Source organism: Alnus glutinosa, chromosome 13, assembly GCF_958979055.1.
Source record: "Alnus glutinosa chromosome 13, dhAlnGlut1.1, whole genome shotgun sequence".
In the NCBI taxonomy this organism is placed as follows: Eukaryota; Viridiplantae; Streptophyta; class Magnoliopsida; order Fagales; family Betulaceae; genus Alnus; species Alnus glutinosa.
Window position 1 is genome coordinate 14,319,365 of NC_084898.1, and position 18,820 is coordinate 14,338,184.

The 18,820-nt window shown below is 39.4% G+C and overlaps 2 protein-coding genes across 3 annotated transcripts; one reads left to right on the forward strand and one right to left on the reverse strand.

Moving 5' to 3' along the window:
- The first annotated feature begins 2,736 nt into the window (after positions 1–2,736).
- Positions 2,737–7,628, forward strand: LOC133854734 (monooxygenase 2-like). Of its 2 annotated transcripts, XM_062290995.1 has the most exons (6): positions 2,737–3,023; positions 4,001–4,147; positions 4,766–4,831; positions 5,074–5,236; positions 6,206–6,434; positions 7,034–7,628. In XM_062290995.1, exons 1-6 carry the CDS (start codon positions 2,824–2,826, stop codon positions 7,537–7,539), a joined length of 1,311 nt encoding a protein of 436 aa, XP_062146979.1. In that variant the 5' UTR covers positions 2,737–2,823; the 3' UTR covers positions 7,540–7,628. The 2 variants fall into 2 exon arrangements, with proteins under 2 accessions (XP_062146979.1, XP_062146980.1); XM_062290996.1 differs by lacking the exon at positions 4,001–4,147.
- Positions 7,629–11,420: 3,792 nt separating this feature from the next.
- On the reverse strand, positions 11,421–17,822 carry LOC133854676 (uncharacterized). Its single transcript, XM_062290931.1, has 2 exons — positions 17,449–17,822; positions 11,421–11,699 (listed from the first exon to the last, which is right to left on the reverse strand). The coding sequence occupies exons 1-2, from the start codon at positions 17,669–17,671 to the stop codon at positions 11,686–11,688; spliced, it is 237 nt and encodes a 78-aa protein (XP_062146915.1). The 5' UTR covers positions 17,672–17,822; the 3' UTR covers positions 11,421–11,685.
- Positions 17,823–18,820: the final 998 nt, after the last annotated feature.

Consider the following 18,820-nt stretch of genomic DNA (forward strand, 5'->3'; position numbering starts at 1 on the left):
TAAGGTATTTATTGAAACTTTGTTTTGTGCAAAGTGAGATGAAATTTCAAAATGTACAAAAAGGATATCATGTAATTAAATCTGGTGTATCAAGAAAAAGAGGTGGTGAAATAAGTAACAATGTATTGACTTTGGTTCTAGTACAGAATGATTTCATGGAGGGGTAATATATAATAAATAAGTACGTCGCGGGGATTAATTCATTAATTTGAAAAATACATATTAGAGTGCAATCACATTTGTTTAGTGGAATCAATTGTGATTAAATAGTGTCGTGTGATATTGTCACAGACCTATTTGAAACTAATTGTATTTTTTCCTTTGAGTCCCTCTTTGAGTTGATGTAAATTGACCATATGTTATGAGCTCCGATTATGCATTTATTTATTTGAATTGTTTTATTCGATAAAACATGGGCCAAATGAATTTGATTCAGAAGTGGCTCATTACTTATAAATGATTGGGCTTAGGAAATTGTTTCATAAGGACTTAAGCAATTAAAGAGTTTTGTGCTCTTGAAATTAATTTCAAAAGGGTTAAGTGGAGATAAATGAGCATGGGCCTATAAAACCAAAGCCCATGCTTAAGAGTTAGTGCCAGTGAGATAGGGTTAAAACCCCATCCTTAGACGCATGGGGAGAATATTTTCTCCCCATGGCTGTGTGATGCAGGGGCAAGGGTAGTAATTACTCCCCTTGGCTGTGCATCTAGATTGTAGGGCTTGGAATTCTAGTTCTCTTATGACTCCAACCCTATCTTTGCTACAGCTCCAATTTATCTCATAACCCTATCATGAGTTGTAAATCCAAGTTTATAAATAGAGGGCCATAGTGAAGTATTATTTAACCAATTCATTACTTCAAGTTTGTGAGTTCATACTCACGGTCATATTCAGTCATCAGAGAAAAGATCTGGAGGTTGAGTCAAGAACACGAAGAACATATTCTTCATTCTTCAACATGCAAGGAATAACTCAACCAAAATCAAATAGCCTTAAAAGCCTAGGAGATGCCGAATTCGATTGTAAGTACCCTGAACTTGTATATTAGTTTATCTAGCATTGTTTATTTTGAAGCAAAATTTTCCTGGGATCAGTATTCCGCTGTGCATACTTTGATTAGCGCATGATTCCCAACAATATGCTTTAGCATTGATAATATAGATGTTGCATTTAAAATTTCGAGAGCAAAATTCGAATAAGGAGGGGGAAATGTAACACTTAAGGAATTTATTAAGATGACTAAAAATACTTTGGTATAAACATTGGACTTAAGTTGGATCAAATATATTTGTATTTGATATTTAAATTTATAATTTTATGTTTGAATTGAGAAGTGGACAATTCAAACTATGCTAAAAGAAAAATGAACAGTTCAGACTATCATTGTACAATCCGAACTTGCAGAAATTCTTGGAGCTTCTAGTGAGTTTGTGGAACTTGATTTCTTTGGAATGTAATTCAGATTTTACAATTCCATCTAGTAAAAATAAATAAATAATACACATTAATAATTCTTCTCCTAGACTATGGTTTGAATTTCAAGATTTTTTTTTTTTTTTATTTTTATTTTTGAGATGGTGACTTCACGCCAACTTCTAAGCTGAACTTGGTTCTTATAAATTCCAGAGGATTCTTTTTGGTGCACTATGGCACACAAATAAACACTAAGATCTTCATGTTGGATTTGTGAGGTGCTTAGGAAGTTATGCCTACCGTTTGATTTCTTTTGCCAAAATTTTGCCTTTTACATTCAAAATTCTCTCTCTCACATACTAAGAGCTTAAGGTAGTGAAAAAAAGAAAGAAACAGAAGCTTTGTATCTTAGAGCTTTGGAGCTACTGAAAAAGAGTGTCAGATATAATTATTTTATCTCTAGATTATGTCAATTCTAATTATTAGAATTTAAATTATGTCAATATAATGTCTAAATTGTTCGGAAAAGTATGATTAAACATTTCAGGGAATGATATTATATTCAATCATCATTTTAATATTACAAATGCGTAATTGTGCTTCCTAAATATTATTAGGTATTTTTCAATAGCATCGTTGTGATGTCCAAATAATCTTAGAGGTTTTAAATAAATATTATATTAATGCCATAATAATTTTCGTATGAAAATGCGTGAAAATACTATATAGTCGTTATGATACCCAAATAATATTAAGATGTTTAAATATGTTTTTATAATGCCCGATTGATATCAAAATATTGTAAAAATGTTGTTATGCTGGACAAATTTTTAGGATAAATGCAAAGTATAAGAATAATTTTTCTCAATATATTTTAAAATCCTAGAATTTGAAATAAGGCTTAGGAATGAGAAATAAAGAATACATGCTAATGTGAATGTATAATATTAACGTAGAAAGTATACGAAGACATGAGAATTCATTTAAAGAGTATAAGCCTGAACGGTAAGTTCAAACTTACTGACCCTGCATTATTTTACATAAGCATGTTCTATATGTCTTATTGAGCTTTGCTATTTTGAATACATTTATGAATATATTTTGAGATATTTTATATATGTGTTAAATAAAAATATGATTTCAAAAGAAATTATGAGCTAAATATTATTTAACCCGTTAAATTAATATCCAATTTTTATGAAGCATCACAATTTGACTCCGCTGATCCGGCCCAGCCCAGACCCAACGGGCTGACTCCGCACTCAACTTAACTGAAAAAGGGCTTTGGAAGTCTTTCCCGGTAAAAATCTGATCAAATAACAGCTAAACTACAGTCGGACGACTTCAGCTCCACCACTTGTTTCTTGGCCGATAAATCTCTGATTCTCTCTTGTCATTCCTGAACATCAATGGCTACGATCTCTTCCAATCTTCTGTACCTGAACACTCGTCGTTCTCCACCTTTTTCACAGCAGTTTCAATCTTCAACCCGAACTAAACCCATCACTGTATCAATCATTAAAGCTCAGCTGGCCCCTTCTCCAAAGGAGGATATTGTCATCGTCGGCGCGGGGATTGCCGGGCTTTCAACTGCACTCGCCCTTCACAGGTTGGAATTTCTTCAATCTCAATATATATATATATATATATATATATATATATATTTGTTTGTCCCATTTTTTTGGTGTTTGCTTTCTCTGCTTCACCAACTGCGCTAAATTAATTTGCTGATTGATGTGGCACGATTCTTTTGAAATTAATTGGATAAAAGTGTTATGACCCGTGGGTGTTAGAAGATTTATGACCTATTTTTGTGATCGGTTAGGATAAACAACGTTGAAATTATTGGCTGCTTTGAGAGAGCCGTAACCTCTTAAATTTCGTTCAAAGATGAAATAAGCCGAAGAAATTGTATGATGCTCTTATTCAATAACTCTGGCGTTCTTACAAGCGGCAGGGATAATTAAGCAAAACATCCTTGATTTTGTACTTGTTGAAGGAAAGGTATTACCTAGTAAATAATATCTCATTTCTTGGAGAAGGATGATACTTTATTTTTTCTTGAGCATGCTTATAGAGTTTCGTAATGAAATAAATAGATGAAAAGAAAGGGATAAAAACATATAGAATAAGGTGGTTCGGCTTATGGCCTATACCCACGTTAAAGCCTTTTAGCTACATCTTTTCTTAATTATTTGACTTGAGTAGAACGTTATATTTATAGAGCTTTGCAAAAAATTGAATAATTTCAAATACAAACGAATCTCTTAAATTAAGGTAATTAAATCTTTTAATTTATGGTAAATGATTCAATGCCACCTAAATATACAAGGGGGACCACCTTGCCACATAGACAAGGTGGTGAAAAGTTGTATATTTAGGTGGTAGTGAATCATTCCTCAATCAAATAATCCAAGTCCCTTGACTTATAGTAATCAAAGCATCAAGGATTTTTATCATTATCATGCTTAACTTTCTTACTTACTTTGAATATTGAGATAATGTTGAGGCAAATATCTTTTTATTATTATTATTATTATTTTAGAATTATTTTTTTTTATAATTCCCATCCTTGTGTGAAATCAGGCTCGGAATTGGGTCAATTGTGCTTGAGCAAGCAGTATCCCTTCGGACTGGTGGAACTTCACTCACCCTTTTCAAGAATGGTTGGCAGGTGTTGGATACAATAGGAGTAGGAAACGATCTGAGGAAACAATTTCTTGAAATCCAAGGGTATATCTTCATTTTCCTGTTCACTTTCACTCGTCAATGTGAACAATGATTCACAGGGGTTTTAAATGTTACATTATTCAATGAGAAATGCTACATGAACTCTTTCTTTTTCTTTTTTATTTTCACTCTCAAATGTGAAAAAAGGAGTTCTTCATTTTCCTGAAGAGACAATTTCTTGAAAATCAGGGGTATATCCTCATTTACACTCATCAATGGGCCAATGACTCACATTGGTTTTAAATGTTACATTATTCAATGATAAATGCTACACAAATTCCATTTTTTCCACTATCAAATACTTACTCCTTAACGTGGTAGTTGCAGAAATTAAGAGAATAAGCGGTGAAAAGTTGAGGTGGCAACAGCCGTATTAAGAAGTAAACACTTAAGAGTTTTAAAAAAAGGAATTCGAGTAGCATTTTTTTAATTATAATTTAGCATTGGATTCCGTGCAAGAGATTAAACTTGAATAAAAGTTATATGTTGATCACTCTAGAATTATAGCCATTTTTCTGAAAAGAAATGTTACTGGCTGCACTTTAAAATGTGATGCAAGATTAAAAAGAAATAGAATTCATAAATATATTCCTGACCTTGTTCATGGTATCATCTGTGCAGGATGGTTATAAAGTCAGAAGATGGGAGGGAGCTGCGCTCCTTCAGATTCAAAGATGAAGATGAAAGGTACGAATTTTTCATGTTTTAGGCTGCATTATTTATTTCTTTTTTCTTTTTTTAGGAAACCTAACTCAACCCCTTAACTTCAATACACTAAATCGAGAGTTTTTAAAGTTTAAAGGAATTGGAAAAGTAACGAAAGTTTTAGTGAAACTTGGGGACAGCACTATCTTCCTCCTTAGTGTTGTAGGAAATTTTCTTTGTTGTGTGGATTGGTAGTAGTAATAATTAAATATATAATGGCACAGCCAAGAGGTCCGTGCCGTGGAAAGGAGGATACTTTTGGAGACTCTCGCCAATCAGTTGCCGCCAGATACAGTACAGTTTTCTTCGAAGCTGGCCAATATTGAGCGTACTGAAAATGGTGAAATTTTGTTGGAACTTGAGGACGGGGCTCGATTATATTCAAAGGTTAATTAATCTAATCTCACTCTTACACTTAATAATTCTATTTAGAACTTAGTCTCACCCATTGATACACACTGCAGACTTTGCTGCCTTGTACTGCCTCTCACACTACCCATAAACATAAAAAATAATGAACTCTATTCGAGCATTAGCAGCAGCTTTTTCTGGATTTTTTTAAATGTACGGAATCAAATTACTTTTTATTTTCCTATTCAAATAAATCATGCTTGAACATTAAACACTCGGCTCGATTACAACCCTACTCACGGAAAACCCCCCATCCTGCGTAGATGGTTGCGGGGGTTGGGTATCCCCCCACGACCAACCATCTCGTGTTGGGGTGGGTCGTGGGGACCTCCATCCCTAGGACCACCTCTCACGTGCTGGAGTGCGTCATGAGAAAATCCCGCTACCCACCCTCAGTGGGGGTTGTTAGGGTGGGTTGCAAAGAACCCTCCACCCTTGTGACCACCTCCACGGGGTATTCACCCTCGTGAATCGCCTGATCACACCATTCCCGCCTCTCTCTATCTCCCTCCTCCCACAATTGAGGCTTTGAGGCTCGCCGAGATCTGAAAATGGTTGCCATAATAACATGGAGAGAGAGAGAGAGAGAGAGAGAGAGAGAGAGAATAGTTGGTTGTGGATGTTAGGGAGCACATCAAAAGGTGGACTCTTGTGACCACCTCTATAGGGTGGGGGGTTCTCTATGAGCCACCTCTGCAGGGGTAGGGGAGGATTGCTGGAGAACCCCACTACAACCCGTGGAAGGGATTTCGCCTAAGTATCAATTTTATCACTTTTGAAAATCCAAAAATTGAGTTGATAAGCATAAAAACACATGGACCAATTGTAGATTTAACCCTATTTTTATAATTTAAGCTCTCTCTGTCAAGAGGAACTCGCTCTTTAATATTTGTAATTATAAAGCATAATTACGAAAATGTGTCATCTAAGTCTTTTCAACGACAGATCGTAATTGGTTGTGACGGGATCCGCTCTCCGATAGCAAAGTGGATGGGGTTCTCAGGACCGAGGTACGTTGGCCATTGCGCTTTCCGTGGGCTTGCAAGTTATCCTGAAGGCCAGCCGTTTGAACCAAAAGTAAATTACGTATATGGTAGAGGGCTGCGTGCTGGATATGTTCCAGTTTCTCCTACAAAAGTATACTGGTTCATCTGCTTCAACCGATCATCGCCAGGTCTATTTTCTATTTCTTATACATTAGCCTATTCTACAGACACTTCTTCAACGTCAAGATTGTCGTTTTAATAAAAAAGAATACACTCCCTACTTTGATTTGGAAAGAAATTGGATTCCGATCTTATGCAATAGGGTTGTCGAACAACTTATGAAGAGAGTTTGTTTAGGCTCCACTTGTTTAGACAGGCGTTCGGATAGTCCAAACTTAGAGTGTGTTTGGTAAAGCTTTATGTGGTGTTTTTATTTTTTATTTGTTTAATAGTAATAAGAATTTATTGATGTGATATAAAGTAATTTTTTTTTTTAATAGTAATAAGAATTTATTGATGTGATATAAAGTGTAAAAAATAAAAATAAAATAAAAACAAAAAAAGAAGAAGAAAAGAAAAGTAAGACTGGGGTGAGGGGGTTTGCCAAACATACCCCACATGTTCGGACTGTCCAAATAAGTAGGGCCCGGACAAACTCTCACATGAGACATAAAGTAGTCATATTACAGAGCAATAGGCCGTAAGACAAACTTATTGGACAAGATAACTCTTCAAGTTTGTATGTTTTTTTAATTGTTTTAATGATCTGGGGCATATATTACTGCAGGTCCAAAAATTACAGACGCATATGAGCTGAAGAAGAAAGCTAAGGAGCTAGTCAGGAACTGGCCTTCGGAGCTATTGAACATCATAGATGTTACCCCTGATGACACAATCATTAGAACGCCACTTGTTGACCGTTGGCTGTGGCCGGCCGTCACCCCTCGGGCTTCGGATGGTGGAGTTGTTCTAGTCGGAGATGCATGGCACCCAATGACTCCCAATCTTGGGCAAGGTGCTTGTTGTGCATTGGAGGATGCAGTAGTTCTAGCAAGAAAGCTCGCCAATGCAATCATTTCTGAGCCAGAGTCTATAGAAAGTGCTTTTAGATCGTATGAAGCCGAAAGATGGCCCCGTGTGTTTCCACTAACCATTCGAGCAAATCTTGTGGGATCGGCTTTGCAGTGGGAAAACCCACTTGTGTGTTCTGTTAGGAACAATGTTGTCATCCCAAAGCTGGTTAGGCTTGGACCCTTGTTGGAGCATACGAATTTTGAATGTGAGCCCTTATAGACCTTCAAATTCCATACCTTCTTGCCCCTTGTGTGTACAGTATTATGTGGTTGAATATACTTTCTTATTCTCGAGCAATTTTCATTCTAGTTTTTACGACACTCTAAATGAAGTAGAGTTTGGTAGACACAGACAAAGCTATGTGGACAAAGAACTTCTTTATATTCATAGTTTGGGAAGCAATAATCGCAATGTCTACTGAGAAGAATGAGATCAACTTCGGAGGAGAATGATAGAATGCAGGAAAGGTAAGTGGTGGTCAAATAGTAAGCACTTTGAGAGAGAGGGAGAATTGCGTGCATAACATACTTAGATTTCTAAGCTCAAGACTCCAAAATCGATACAAATAAATTATATATGTGGAGGTGTTGCCTGTCCTAGACACAACATATTATCTTTGTAAAAAATAGAGGGTTATTCGATATACCTCGCTCCAAGCAGATCTCTTATGGGTCGGATTTGTTGGTTGTCTAATAGCCACATTCATTGTGCGATCTTACGAATTAGAGCTCTTCTTCGTCACCTAGAAAGCTACTAAATTCTCCTTAGAATTTTCACACTACAAATTCTAGGGTTCTTGACGGCTACCCTAGATATTATTGATGTTGAGAGGAAAAAAAAATTTCTTCAATTTTTCAGTGTTGAGTGCTGTCTGAACCGTACGTTTAGTCCTCTTAAAACCAACCTAGTGTCTCCAATCTAATTTGGTAGGGAGTTATCAAATAACTACCTCACCTACTCTTTGGTTTCAATTAGGATTCTAACTCTAGTTACCCATGTGGACGTTCTATTAATTTTCAACGTCTCCTACTTGTCCACATTGGGCACCACCATATGAACGGTCTCCTCCAAATCTCTCATCTAATCATCGCCATACAGAAAATAAAGCGTGCAACTTGACGAGAAGGCAAAAGGCAGGAGTGTTATATTAAGTTACCATCTAACTAACATAGCACATCACTCGTTATATCTTACCCATGCCCTACACTATTTGATCAGGTGATCAAGCATCTTTTACCCCTCATGAGCATGTGGCTCAAAGCATGCTCGACCCGTACCATGTAATATGCTCATGATTATACTAAAAAGAAAATGACATTACCATTTGGGATATGAGCCATAAAATAAAGGTGTGCCTCAAACAATCTATCCTAGACACTCATGTCAATTGATTTAGACTTAAATGCTATGAATTATGGTCATAAGATAATTCTCAAGTAGCAACATCAATTATCCACTTCATGACTTAGTTCTAAGTTTAAAGGGCATAGAATAAACCATCATTTTGGTCCATTAGGGCTTGCATAGTGACGAAGCAGGGATCCATTCAGTCACTCCCTTAATTGGTCCTCTCTATAGCTCATACAATATGCAATGGCAAAGCTGTCACTCAATTGGGTTGGTCAAGTTCAAATGTCGTACGAATCTTAGTCTAGTCACCATAAAGGCACCCTAACTTGAGTTTCTTAGTACAGTTGCTTGTTAAACGCATGTCTAATATCTCACATTCGTCTTTTTCGGGGCTTTATGAAGTAACGAAATATTTTATGTGCGACTCTTATAAGTCTCATCTTAGCCAAGCCAAGGCAACATTTCCGTTCCTGAAGTGTCAAGATAATTATTTGCTCACTTTCTAAGCGTCAAAATAATAATTTTATCTCATCCAACTCGCTATTCAAGTGCTAGGGTGATCATCCATGTGAGTGGACTGATCTTAACTTCTGAGGCTTTACGATAACAAATCTAGCCCTAATGGTTCGAGAGTGTTATAGCTTTGGCCTCCTTTCACCTAGAAAAAAGGCTAACTAGTAGCATCAGCGATTGCAATATGTGTAGAGTGAAGGGATTGCTCTTGATGTAGGAAGCCTTTAATAAAGAATTGGTCAGATTTGGCCCAAGTGATAACCGCATTAATGCAGTTATTGAGAATAACCACATCCGCATGTATGGTCCTATTAACCAGTAGCATCAACGGTTGCAATATATGTATATAGATGAGAGGTTGCTCTTGAGCAGAACACCTTTGATAACGAATTGGTCAGATTTGGCCCAAGTGAGTTGGAAGATTTTGATCAAACCTTGAATCAAAGCCGTGGTGGACCCTCAAAAAAAAATTCAGCATGAATATGAATGGTTGACTAGTTGACTAGCCTTAGAAGACGCTAGTTCCTACATGTCTAAGAGGGCTTAGAGAAGAAATGGTCTTTGAGGTTTGTATGTTTAGGTTCTTGGTGTAGTTTTTCAACGGTTCAAATTTAATTTCTTTTTCTTTTTCTTTTTTTTCCCATAAAAAAACTATAACACATTTTTTATGGCTGCTAAGCCAAATCCTAGATGAAAAACCTAGTGTGAATCCATTGGGGACCCAAATAATGGATAAACGCCTCTAATCAAAGGCCTACCATCCTTAGTATGTAATCAGCCACCACATCTTTCGTCAATCGTCAAGCAACCGTTTTGTCAAAAAAGAAAATTCCATGGAAAAAGATGCAGCATCATACGGGAAAAAGGCTTGTGTTTCAATGGCAATCAACATTTTTCTATGGGCTCATCACAACCCCATTGGAATTACTGTAGCACGGGGAGAAATTGGGGGCACTCATCTGCATAATAATCTCGTAAATAATTGAAGTGGAAAATGCTTAAGCATATGCCCCTGCAAGAGGCAAGGTAAGCCAGAATTCACAATGGAACATACAAAAAGGTGATTAGGTGACTCTCCCGGTATAAATTCAACTAATCAACTTTGTTCCAGTCAACATTGACCAAATATGCACTCCAATCTCATGTAAGGAAATCATCAGATTCTGAAAGAGCCACAACAACACACAAGCAGCCAAATTTGATGTGAACTATACCAGAAGTATACAAAATGAAAAGACCTAAATAGAAAGAGAAAAACGAACAAGAAAAGCGACAAAACTAAGTGACAGTAAGGGATAAAAAAGTCACCGTCCAAATATACAGAGTATAAAAAAACGAAGCTAAAATCGCAGCACTCCTTGGCCTTTCAAAATTCCACCAACAGGCAAACAAGTCAATAATTCTTCTAAGTATAACCTAAGACGTACCAAATCGAGTAAAGAGAGTATTCCACAGAGCGGAAGCCACATCGCAATGAAAAAGAAGGTGGTCCATTGATTCCTTATTTCTCTTGCACAAGCAGCATCTGTCTATTATGATAACATGCGTCTTCCTGAGACTATCCACTGTAAGGATCTTACTTAACGCTGTCGACCACATAAAAAAAGCTACCCTCGAATGAGCCTAAGTCCACCACATACTCTTATAAGGGAAGCGACTACCTTCAGAGCAAGCCACTTGAACAGGTCTCTCTTGGAAGAGACCCACCAAAGCCTATCTGCACGACTTCTACTCACAATGGCCGAGTGCAACACCTGAAAGAAGGAAGCAAAGACATCCACTTCCCAATCATGCGCTTCTCTAACGAGGCTCACGTTTCACTGAGTAAAACTGCCCAAAATCTCCATATTATCTTCAACTGAGGCATCCTTCGCACAAGCAATACCAAAGAGAACAGGAAACGCTTCCTTTAGAATTGTATCTCTGCACCACATATCATGCCAAAATTTTCTCCTAATCCCATCCCCCAGCTCAAATCTAACAAAATCAGAAAAAGTCTCACACCCTTTCATGATGTTCTTCCACAACCCCACTCCAAAGGCACCTATAGGCTCAAGGGAGTATCACCCGCCCCACAAACTGCCAAACTTGGAGTCCACCGCAACTCTCCACCATGCATCTCTCTCAATCCCAAACCGCCACAACCTACCTAACAGAATTGTAATGCAATAATGCGATGATTTTATAATGAAATGAACTTCATAAATCATAATATGCACATTGAAATCTGCATAAACTGCACAAAAATTAGTGGAACTTCATTGAAAATCATGCTCTCTGCTTTCATAATAACAGAATTCGACATTTATTATCTTTTTGTTCATATAAAATGGCAAACATTACTCTCTTACAAATATGAATGACCTCACTCAGTAGGCTTATCAAATAGTATTGTTGTCGGCTGGTGTTGTCAAACTTGTTTGGTTGAATCAAAGTCCCGTCAGCTCGAAGTCTGGGAGGAAACTGATCTCTGTACTCTTACCACGACATAGCTGTCAAACTTCAAGCCCTCAATTCTGCCAAAAATAAAATCAATTTTAATTAGTATATTTGATGATGCAGTAAATTGCTTGTCTAACTTCAGGTCAAGAAGGCCTACAAAAGGGAACAAAAATTAGCATGGAGACTTGTTGGATATGCTGGCAGAGGATGCCTTTGATGATTAAGTTAGTGAAGGGTGTTGAGGAAAAGATTGGATATGGAATAGCGTGTATTGGGAGATGGATGATTTATACCTGAAATCGTCGTCTCATTCTTACATACGCAAAGGAAATCTCTCCTTGCATGGCCTAGGCCACATGTCGCTCAGTCATTGGTCAAAACACTATTCTGGCATGGTGTTTGGTTAATGTCCTTTAGTGGGGTACATCCTTGGCAGGGTAGTAGCACTGTGTCCTTGCTTCCTAGGCTCATTATTGAGTGTCAGGCAGTGCCACATACCTTTTGGCTGCATTATGAGCGTTACCTAATTCCTTGCTAGGAATATAAGGACAGTACGCTGAGGTGGCAGGAGGGGGTCATCCTCTACCATGCGCCCTTACTCGCTTCTTAGCTCGGGAGGTTGGCCAAGTGGTGGGCGTTTTCGAGAGCCCAGGTGTTTGGCTTCAATGGGCCTCTTCAACCCAAGCCTAGTCAAGTGGATATTGGTACATCCGTTGCCCCATTCCCATGTCGAACGAGGTTTATCAGTCGAACGGTGGAAATCCATGTTGGATATTTGAGCTCGTAGAGTTTCAACAGCCTTCACTTTGGAATCCGAAGGGTCACATTCAATGCAATGGATGTCAAACAGCCTTGGTTGGGCCAACCATGCCTTGGTCATTTCCTCTTCAAGTCAACGTGGAAGTATTTGAGCCGTTGTTGATTCAAATTTCAAAACTGAATTTTCGGGCATTTTAAGAGAGCAATTGGCTCTCTTAAGACAGTATTAAAAGTGAAAAGACAGAGTACCACTCTCCTAAAACGCCCTGAAATTCAGTTTTGAAATTTGAATCAACAATGGCTCAAATACTTCCACGTTGACTTGAAGAGGAAATGACCGAGGCATGCTGTTATACGTCCATTGCATTGAATATGACCCCGCAGATTCCAAAGCAAAGGCTGCTGAAACTCTGGGAGCTCAGATACCCAACATGGATTCCCACAGTTCAACTGATAAACCTCATCCAACATGGGAATGGGGGGAATGGGGGCAATGGATGTACCAATATCCACTTGACCGGGCCTGGGTTCAAGAGGCCCATTGAAGCCAAACACCTGGGCCCTCAAAAACGCCAACCACTTGGGCCCAATATCTGGGCTAACCTCCCGTCTAAGAAGCAAGGAAGGGCGCATAGTAGAGGATGACCCCTTCTGCCACCTCAGCGTACTGTCTCAATCCTATTACTGGCCCCGGTTGAGAGATGATGCGGAGTTGTATGTGAAAACTTGCTTGGTGTGCCTGCAGGACACAGTGGCATAAAGGAAGGTGACAGGCTTGCTGCAGCCTCTTTCCTTGCCAGATAGGCCTTGGGCCTCGATTTCCATGGATTTTCTTGGGGTTTTCCCGCAGTGGAGGGAATGGCAGCAGTAATGGTAATTGTGGACAGATTTTCCAAGTACGCTATCTTCATTCCAATACCAAGTAGCTGGCCCGGCCCAGCAGACCTTGCTGCCAAGCTATTCTTTACCCATGTGGTGAAGATATTTGGTCGGCCTGAAGACATCGTAAGCGATAGAGACCCCAAGTTCACTGGGCGGTTTTGGACAGCATTGTTCAATCTGATGGGGTTTGATCTTAAGTTCTTTACTAGCTATAACCCCCAGACATACCTCAAAGCCGCGAGGTATGTAACATCTCTTCTTCTCAAGCCATGCTTGAGCTGCATGGCTGAGAGAGTACCATCTTTGCTACTTCCACTAGCAGAGATACTTCCCTAACCGCCAGCACAAAGCACGATTGTTTTTCATCCGTGATCAACAACCCACTCAAAAAATGCATGAGCATTTCCTTAGCTAGTACAAAATACTCATTGCCAAGAATGATATCAAAGTCATCAAAGAACTAAAAGGAAATTTACCTTTCCGAACCACTCCCCAACCTTCAAGGGGACAGCATAGGGGATGCCCGTCATGGGCGAAGCTTCTGAGTTGACCACCTTCAATCGACTCGGGACCTTGCTCAGCTTTAGCCCCAATTTCTCCACCGTACATGCTACCACAAAATTGTGGGTAGCACCAGTATCTAGCATTGCCAAGGACCTTGAAGAGTTGGCTTCAACAAAGACATACATCAACTTAGCAACCTAGTAGGTGTCTCGGCTTTAAGGGAATTCAAACGAATTTGAACTAGGTTCACCCTGGCTTGGGTCTCCCTAGCTGGAGAAGAAGCTGGTGTCTCGGCTTTCTTCCATTCATAGAAGAAATTGTCCCCAAAGCAGGCTTGATGGCAAGAGTTCCTCCAGGAATATGATTTTGTGTGGGAGCACAAACCGAGGAGGCATAATCAAATGGAAAATGCATTGAGCCTTAAACATGTTGACGAGATTGTTGCTGCCTTGTCCTGAGTTGAGTCCAATTTCTTGGACAGAATCAGAGAATTTTCCAAGCATGATGCTGCCTACTTGAAGTTGGCAGGCCTTGTCAAAGAGGCGGTAGTTCGTCAATATTGGTTAGAGGATGGGTTGCTATATGTCAAAGGCCACCGTTTGTATGTTCCTGCTGGTGTAATGTGACGTGAGTTGCTCAAGAAGTCACATGACTCTAGGTGAGCAGGACATCTTAGCAGGGAAATGATGTATGCCTTGTTGTCCCGATCCTACTATTGGCCCCAGTTGAGAAATGATGTGGATTTGTATGTAAAACTCGCTTGGTGTGCCAACAAGACAAAGTGGAGCAAAGGAAGGTGGCAGGCTTGCTGCAGCCTCTTCCAATGCCATTTAGTCCTTGGGCCTCAACTTTCATGGATTTTCTTGGGGGTTTCCCCATATTTGAGGAATGCCAGCAAATGATGGTGATTGTGGAAATATTTTCCAAGTATGCTATCTACATTGCAGAACCAAGTACCTGCCTAGCAGGCCTTGCTGCCAAGCTATTTTTTACCCATATGGTGAAGATATTTGGGCTACCTAAAGACATCGTAAGCGATAGAGACCCCAGGTTCACTAGGCGGTTTTGGACAACGTTCAATCTGAAGGGGAATCACCCCCAGATAAATGGGCAGATTGAGATGGTGAATGACTTGCTAGAAGATTATTTGAGACACTATGCATCAACTAGCCAGAAGAATTGGCTAGAGTTGCTGGATGTTGAACAGTTTGCCTACAATTTGCATAAGTCCTCTGCAACGGGGCTAAGTCCATCTGAGCTGGTTTTTTGCCAGCAACCTTTGGCCCCTCATGAAGTCGCTGCACAGAGAACTGGGGGATAGAGCCTTGCTACTTACAGCTTTGTTAGGGAGAGGCAAGAGTTGTTGCAGCGAGCCAAAGACAGCTTGGCCAAAGCACAACGATGCATGAAGAAGTTTGCGAATGAGAAGCGGCAACCATTAGAATTGGATGTGGGGGACAAGGTGTTGCTGAAGTTACCTCACAAGGTTCTAAGGAAATTTCGAAGGGGTATAATTCACAAAGGGTTGGTGCCCTAATATGACGGTCCCTTTGAAGTAGTGAAGCGGGTGGGCAATGTAGCATATCGATGGAAGCTACTGGAGAGGTTGAAGCTGCATCACACCTTCCATGTGAGTCTCTTCAAGCCTTACCATGAGGATATTGAGGAGCCGACACGAAATAAAGCAAAACAAGCACCACCTAATGTTCATAAGGAGTTTGAGCTAAAGGTCGAGAATATTTTGAACCATTGAAGGGAGGGCCAACACAAAAAGAATTGGAGAACTTATTTTCTGGTTCAGTGGCGAGGTTTACCTATCTTAGAAGCAACATGGGAGAGGGATACTACCCTTTGGCAATTTGAAGAGTCCACGAATACTTAGCCACCCAGTCGATGAGGACGTCGACTTCAACTAATGGGGGTGGTTTGTCACAGTCGTGACATGGCTATCATGGTGGCAGCTCGGGTGTTCCTTGCACCCTTGCTGGCCACCATGCCAAGGCATGAGGGAGGCATGCCTTGGGCTGAGATGCTACTGCTGGTTATTGGGTTGGACTTGTTCCAACCCTATTAGCTGCTTGACAGACTTTGATGGTGTGGCCTATGCATTGTCAAAGTGGTTGGCCTTGATGGCATGGTTGCTCTTTGGGCTGGGGCATGGCCCAACCCCTTTGAAAACCCTATTGAGAAGCCCTTGTTGCTGGATTGTCACTCTGTTGGTTGCTGCAGGCAGTGGTCACATGGTGGCTCTATGCTGCCCTTGTCTGGATGCTCATGATGGCTTGTTGAAAGGCATTGATTCACAAGTGGTTGCTGACTTGAAGCAGTGTGCCAAGCAAGCTGTTGGGTTAATTCAAATGGCACCTGTGTGCAGCTTACACGTGGTTGGTCTTGTTGACTTGATGCTGGAGTGTGACAGCGGAGGCAAGGCAAGCTGTTGGGCGAATTCAAATAGACCTTATGTGCTTGCTACACATGGCAGACTGTTGTGACTAGTTTCAAGTGGAGAGACTGTTGGATACTGTTGAACACTGTAGCAATCACATGCTGCGGGGAGCATGGACTTGCTGCAACAGGCAGTGGGCTAGAGCCAGGTGACAGCCCACTGCACAAGAACTCCTCTCTCTCTCTTGATGCCTATAAAAACCTGTTGGGAGCCTCATTCAAAGGTTATTGCTGAGTGTTGCATCAAGAGTGAGTCTTGCGAGGGAGCTGTTGTGAGGAAACAACGAGTGCATGAGAGCTTGTATTTTATGTTCTTGTATTGTAAGCCTTGTTGGCTGTTGCTTGTATTTTGACTAAGGGCTCCGTTGTCTTGTAAGGCCCCTAATCAGTTGCTTTGTACATTCTGTTTGGTTGAGTGTAAAAGTTGGGAGGTATTGCTCCCGTAAAAGCTTGTGTGTGTGCTTTTATTACCCTTCCTTAACCTCTCTTGAAGTGTTGGCTACGTAGGCATTTCTTGGTGCTTTGCTTAGGACCATCACGTGGCTGATTTGGTGTGAAAAATTTGTCCCGTGACAACTCGGTCCGAAATGCTTTTTCATATCTGGAGAGGGATGGGAATTCTGTGAGTGGGATGGAAACGCACCCGCCAAGTAAATGCTCCTCTTGCCTCCTACTCTAGCTATTGGGTGTCAAGCAGCGCCACATACCTTTTGGCTGAGCGACACGTGGCCTATGCATACAACAGAAGTCCTCCGTATATGCAAGGAAGAGACTGTCATTTGAGGTTCAAATAACCCATCTCTAAATACACTTGCAATTCCAATATCCACACATGATCACACCCTCCATCTCGTTCTTACATGGAGAGCAGGTGCAATTTGAGTTAGAGCTCATTGGCAACCACAACAATAACAACAGCGCCAACGATTTACCAAAGTTTGGTAGGCTAAAACTGAGTAATGGATTCCCTAAGACAATTTTTCCTTAAAACTTTTAAGTTTCTAGTTTCTAGTAAAAGCCGGTGATTATAGGAGCCTAAACCGACAATTTTTTCACAAACAGATGATAGCCCATTCTCAATTGAAATCGAAAAGGACTAATAAATAAGAACAAACACGTTATCAACATAATTCATCAAACATGGTAAAAAATTTACCCAGAAAAGAATTGGAAAACTGAGCAAATGGGTCAGCTAGGAATTGCAAGTTTATTCCTTTTATCATTATCACTTACCAGGGGTGGAGAAGATCCAGAGGATGATGCCGCAGAGCAGGAGAACGAGAGGGATGGCGTGGACAGCGGACTCGGCGGATCTGAGACGGGACCGTTCTTTCTTGGCGACGTGGGAGAGGGGATCGTAAGTGGGAAGTAGTTGGTCGGCGTCTGAGGAAGACTGCGATGAAGGTGACGAGAAGAACTCCTCGGAGACTCTGGAATTGCTTGACGACCTGTGCATCTTCTATTCTTCTTGTGGAAACAGATAGACAGAGAGACGGAGAGAGAGCCCTAAATAGACTCCGAGAGAGGGTCGCTCGGAAAGTGCTTTGCTTTGCTTGCGTCCAAGCAGTAGTCCAACAAGGCAACTCCCAAACTCCGACGCCAGTTGGAAAGAAATTTCTTACAAATATTTGTTTAATAGCGCGTGACTGATTTTTACACGCTTTTTTAATAATATGGGTTAAATACTTTGTTCCATGAGTTTTCAACTTTCTTTTTAATTTAGTATTTGAGTTTTTATTTATTTTATAGGTAGTATCTAAATTTATTTATGAGTAAAAAAAAAAAAAAAAACTGCTGAAGTTGACATATGGCACTATATAAAAAAAAATAAAAAAATTATATAATTTAAAAATTATATAAAAATAATAAAATAATACAATTTAAAAAAATAAAATGGTCATGGGTCAAAACCCATCAAACAATTTTTATATAGTGCCACATGTCAACCTCAGCGGTTGACAAGTGGTAGATCGTTAATATTCTAATGAAAAATGTAACAGAAATGCCAAAGTAATTTTTATCCTTAAACTCAAATACCACCTATGAAACAAATGAAAATTAAAGTACTAATTTTTTTTTAAAAAAAAAAACTGAAGATAAATCCTCACAACTAAATATGTAAGAATTTGAGTAGTTTTGGACAAAATGGGGAAAGATATTTGCATAGTTTTCAATTCACTTTCTAGTTGGCAGATTCATCATATTGGTAAAATTGTTAATTCTGCAACGTATGGTTTAGCTAAGGTTGCCATTAAACATATCATAGATCAGGTTTGAACGAAAGAAATTTCAGATTGTATCTGTAATATTGTTTTGTTCGAGCAATATATCCTATTCCATTGATTGAGTAATAAAAGTCTTACGACTTTATTAAAAATTAAAATAAAATTATTGCCTTTTTCTTATTATGCATTTTTATTTCATAAGTGTAACCTAAGTTTTTTTAGTAAAGAGTAATGCAGGTGTGTTTGGTAAAGGTTTTTGAGGTGGTGTTTTTTTTTTTTTTTTTTTTTTGTTAAGAAAAAGTGAAAAAGGTGGTTAAAATGTAATTGATGAGCCATAAAAAGTGAAAAAAAAAAAATTGTTAAAAAGTAATTGATGTAAT

Coding starts and splice junctions, on each gene's coding strand:
- LOC133854734 (XM_062290995.1), top strand. CDS start 2,824: ATGGCTACGATCTCTTCCAATCTTCTGTACCTGAACACTCGTCGTTCT. Junction 4,148..4,765: donor CAATTTCTTGAAATCCAAGG/GTATATCTTCAT, acceptor TCATCTGTGCAG/GATGGTTATAAAGTCAGAAG. Junction 5,237..6,205: donor GGGCTCGATTATATTCAAAG/GTTAATTAATCT, acceptor TTTCAACGACAG/ATCGTAATTGGTTGTGACGG.
- LOC133854676 (XM_062290931.1), bottom strand. CDS start 17,671: ATGCACAGGTCGTCAAGCAATTCCAGAGTCTCCGAGGAGTTCTTCTCG.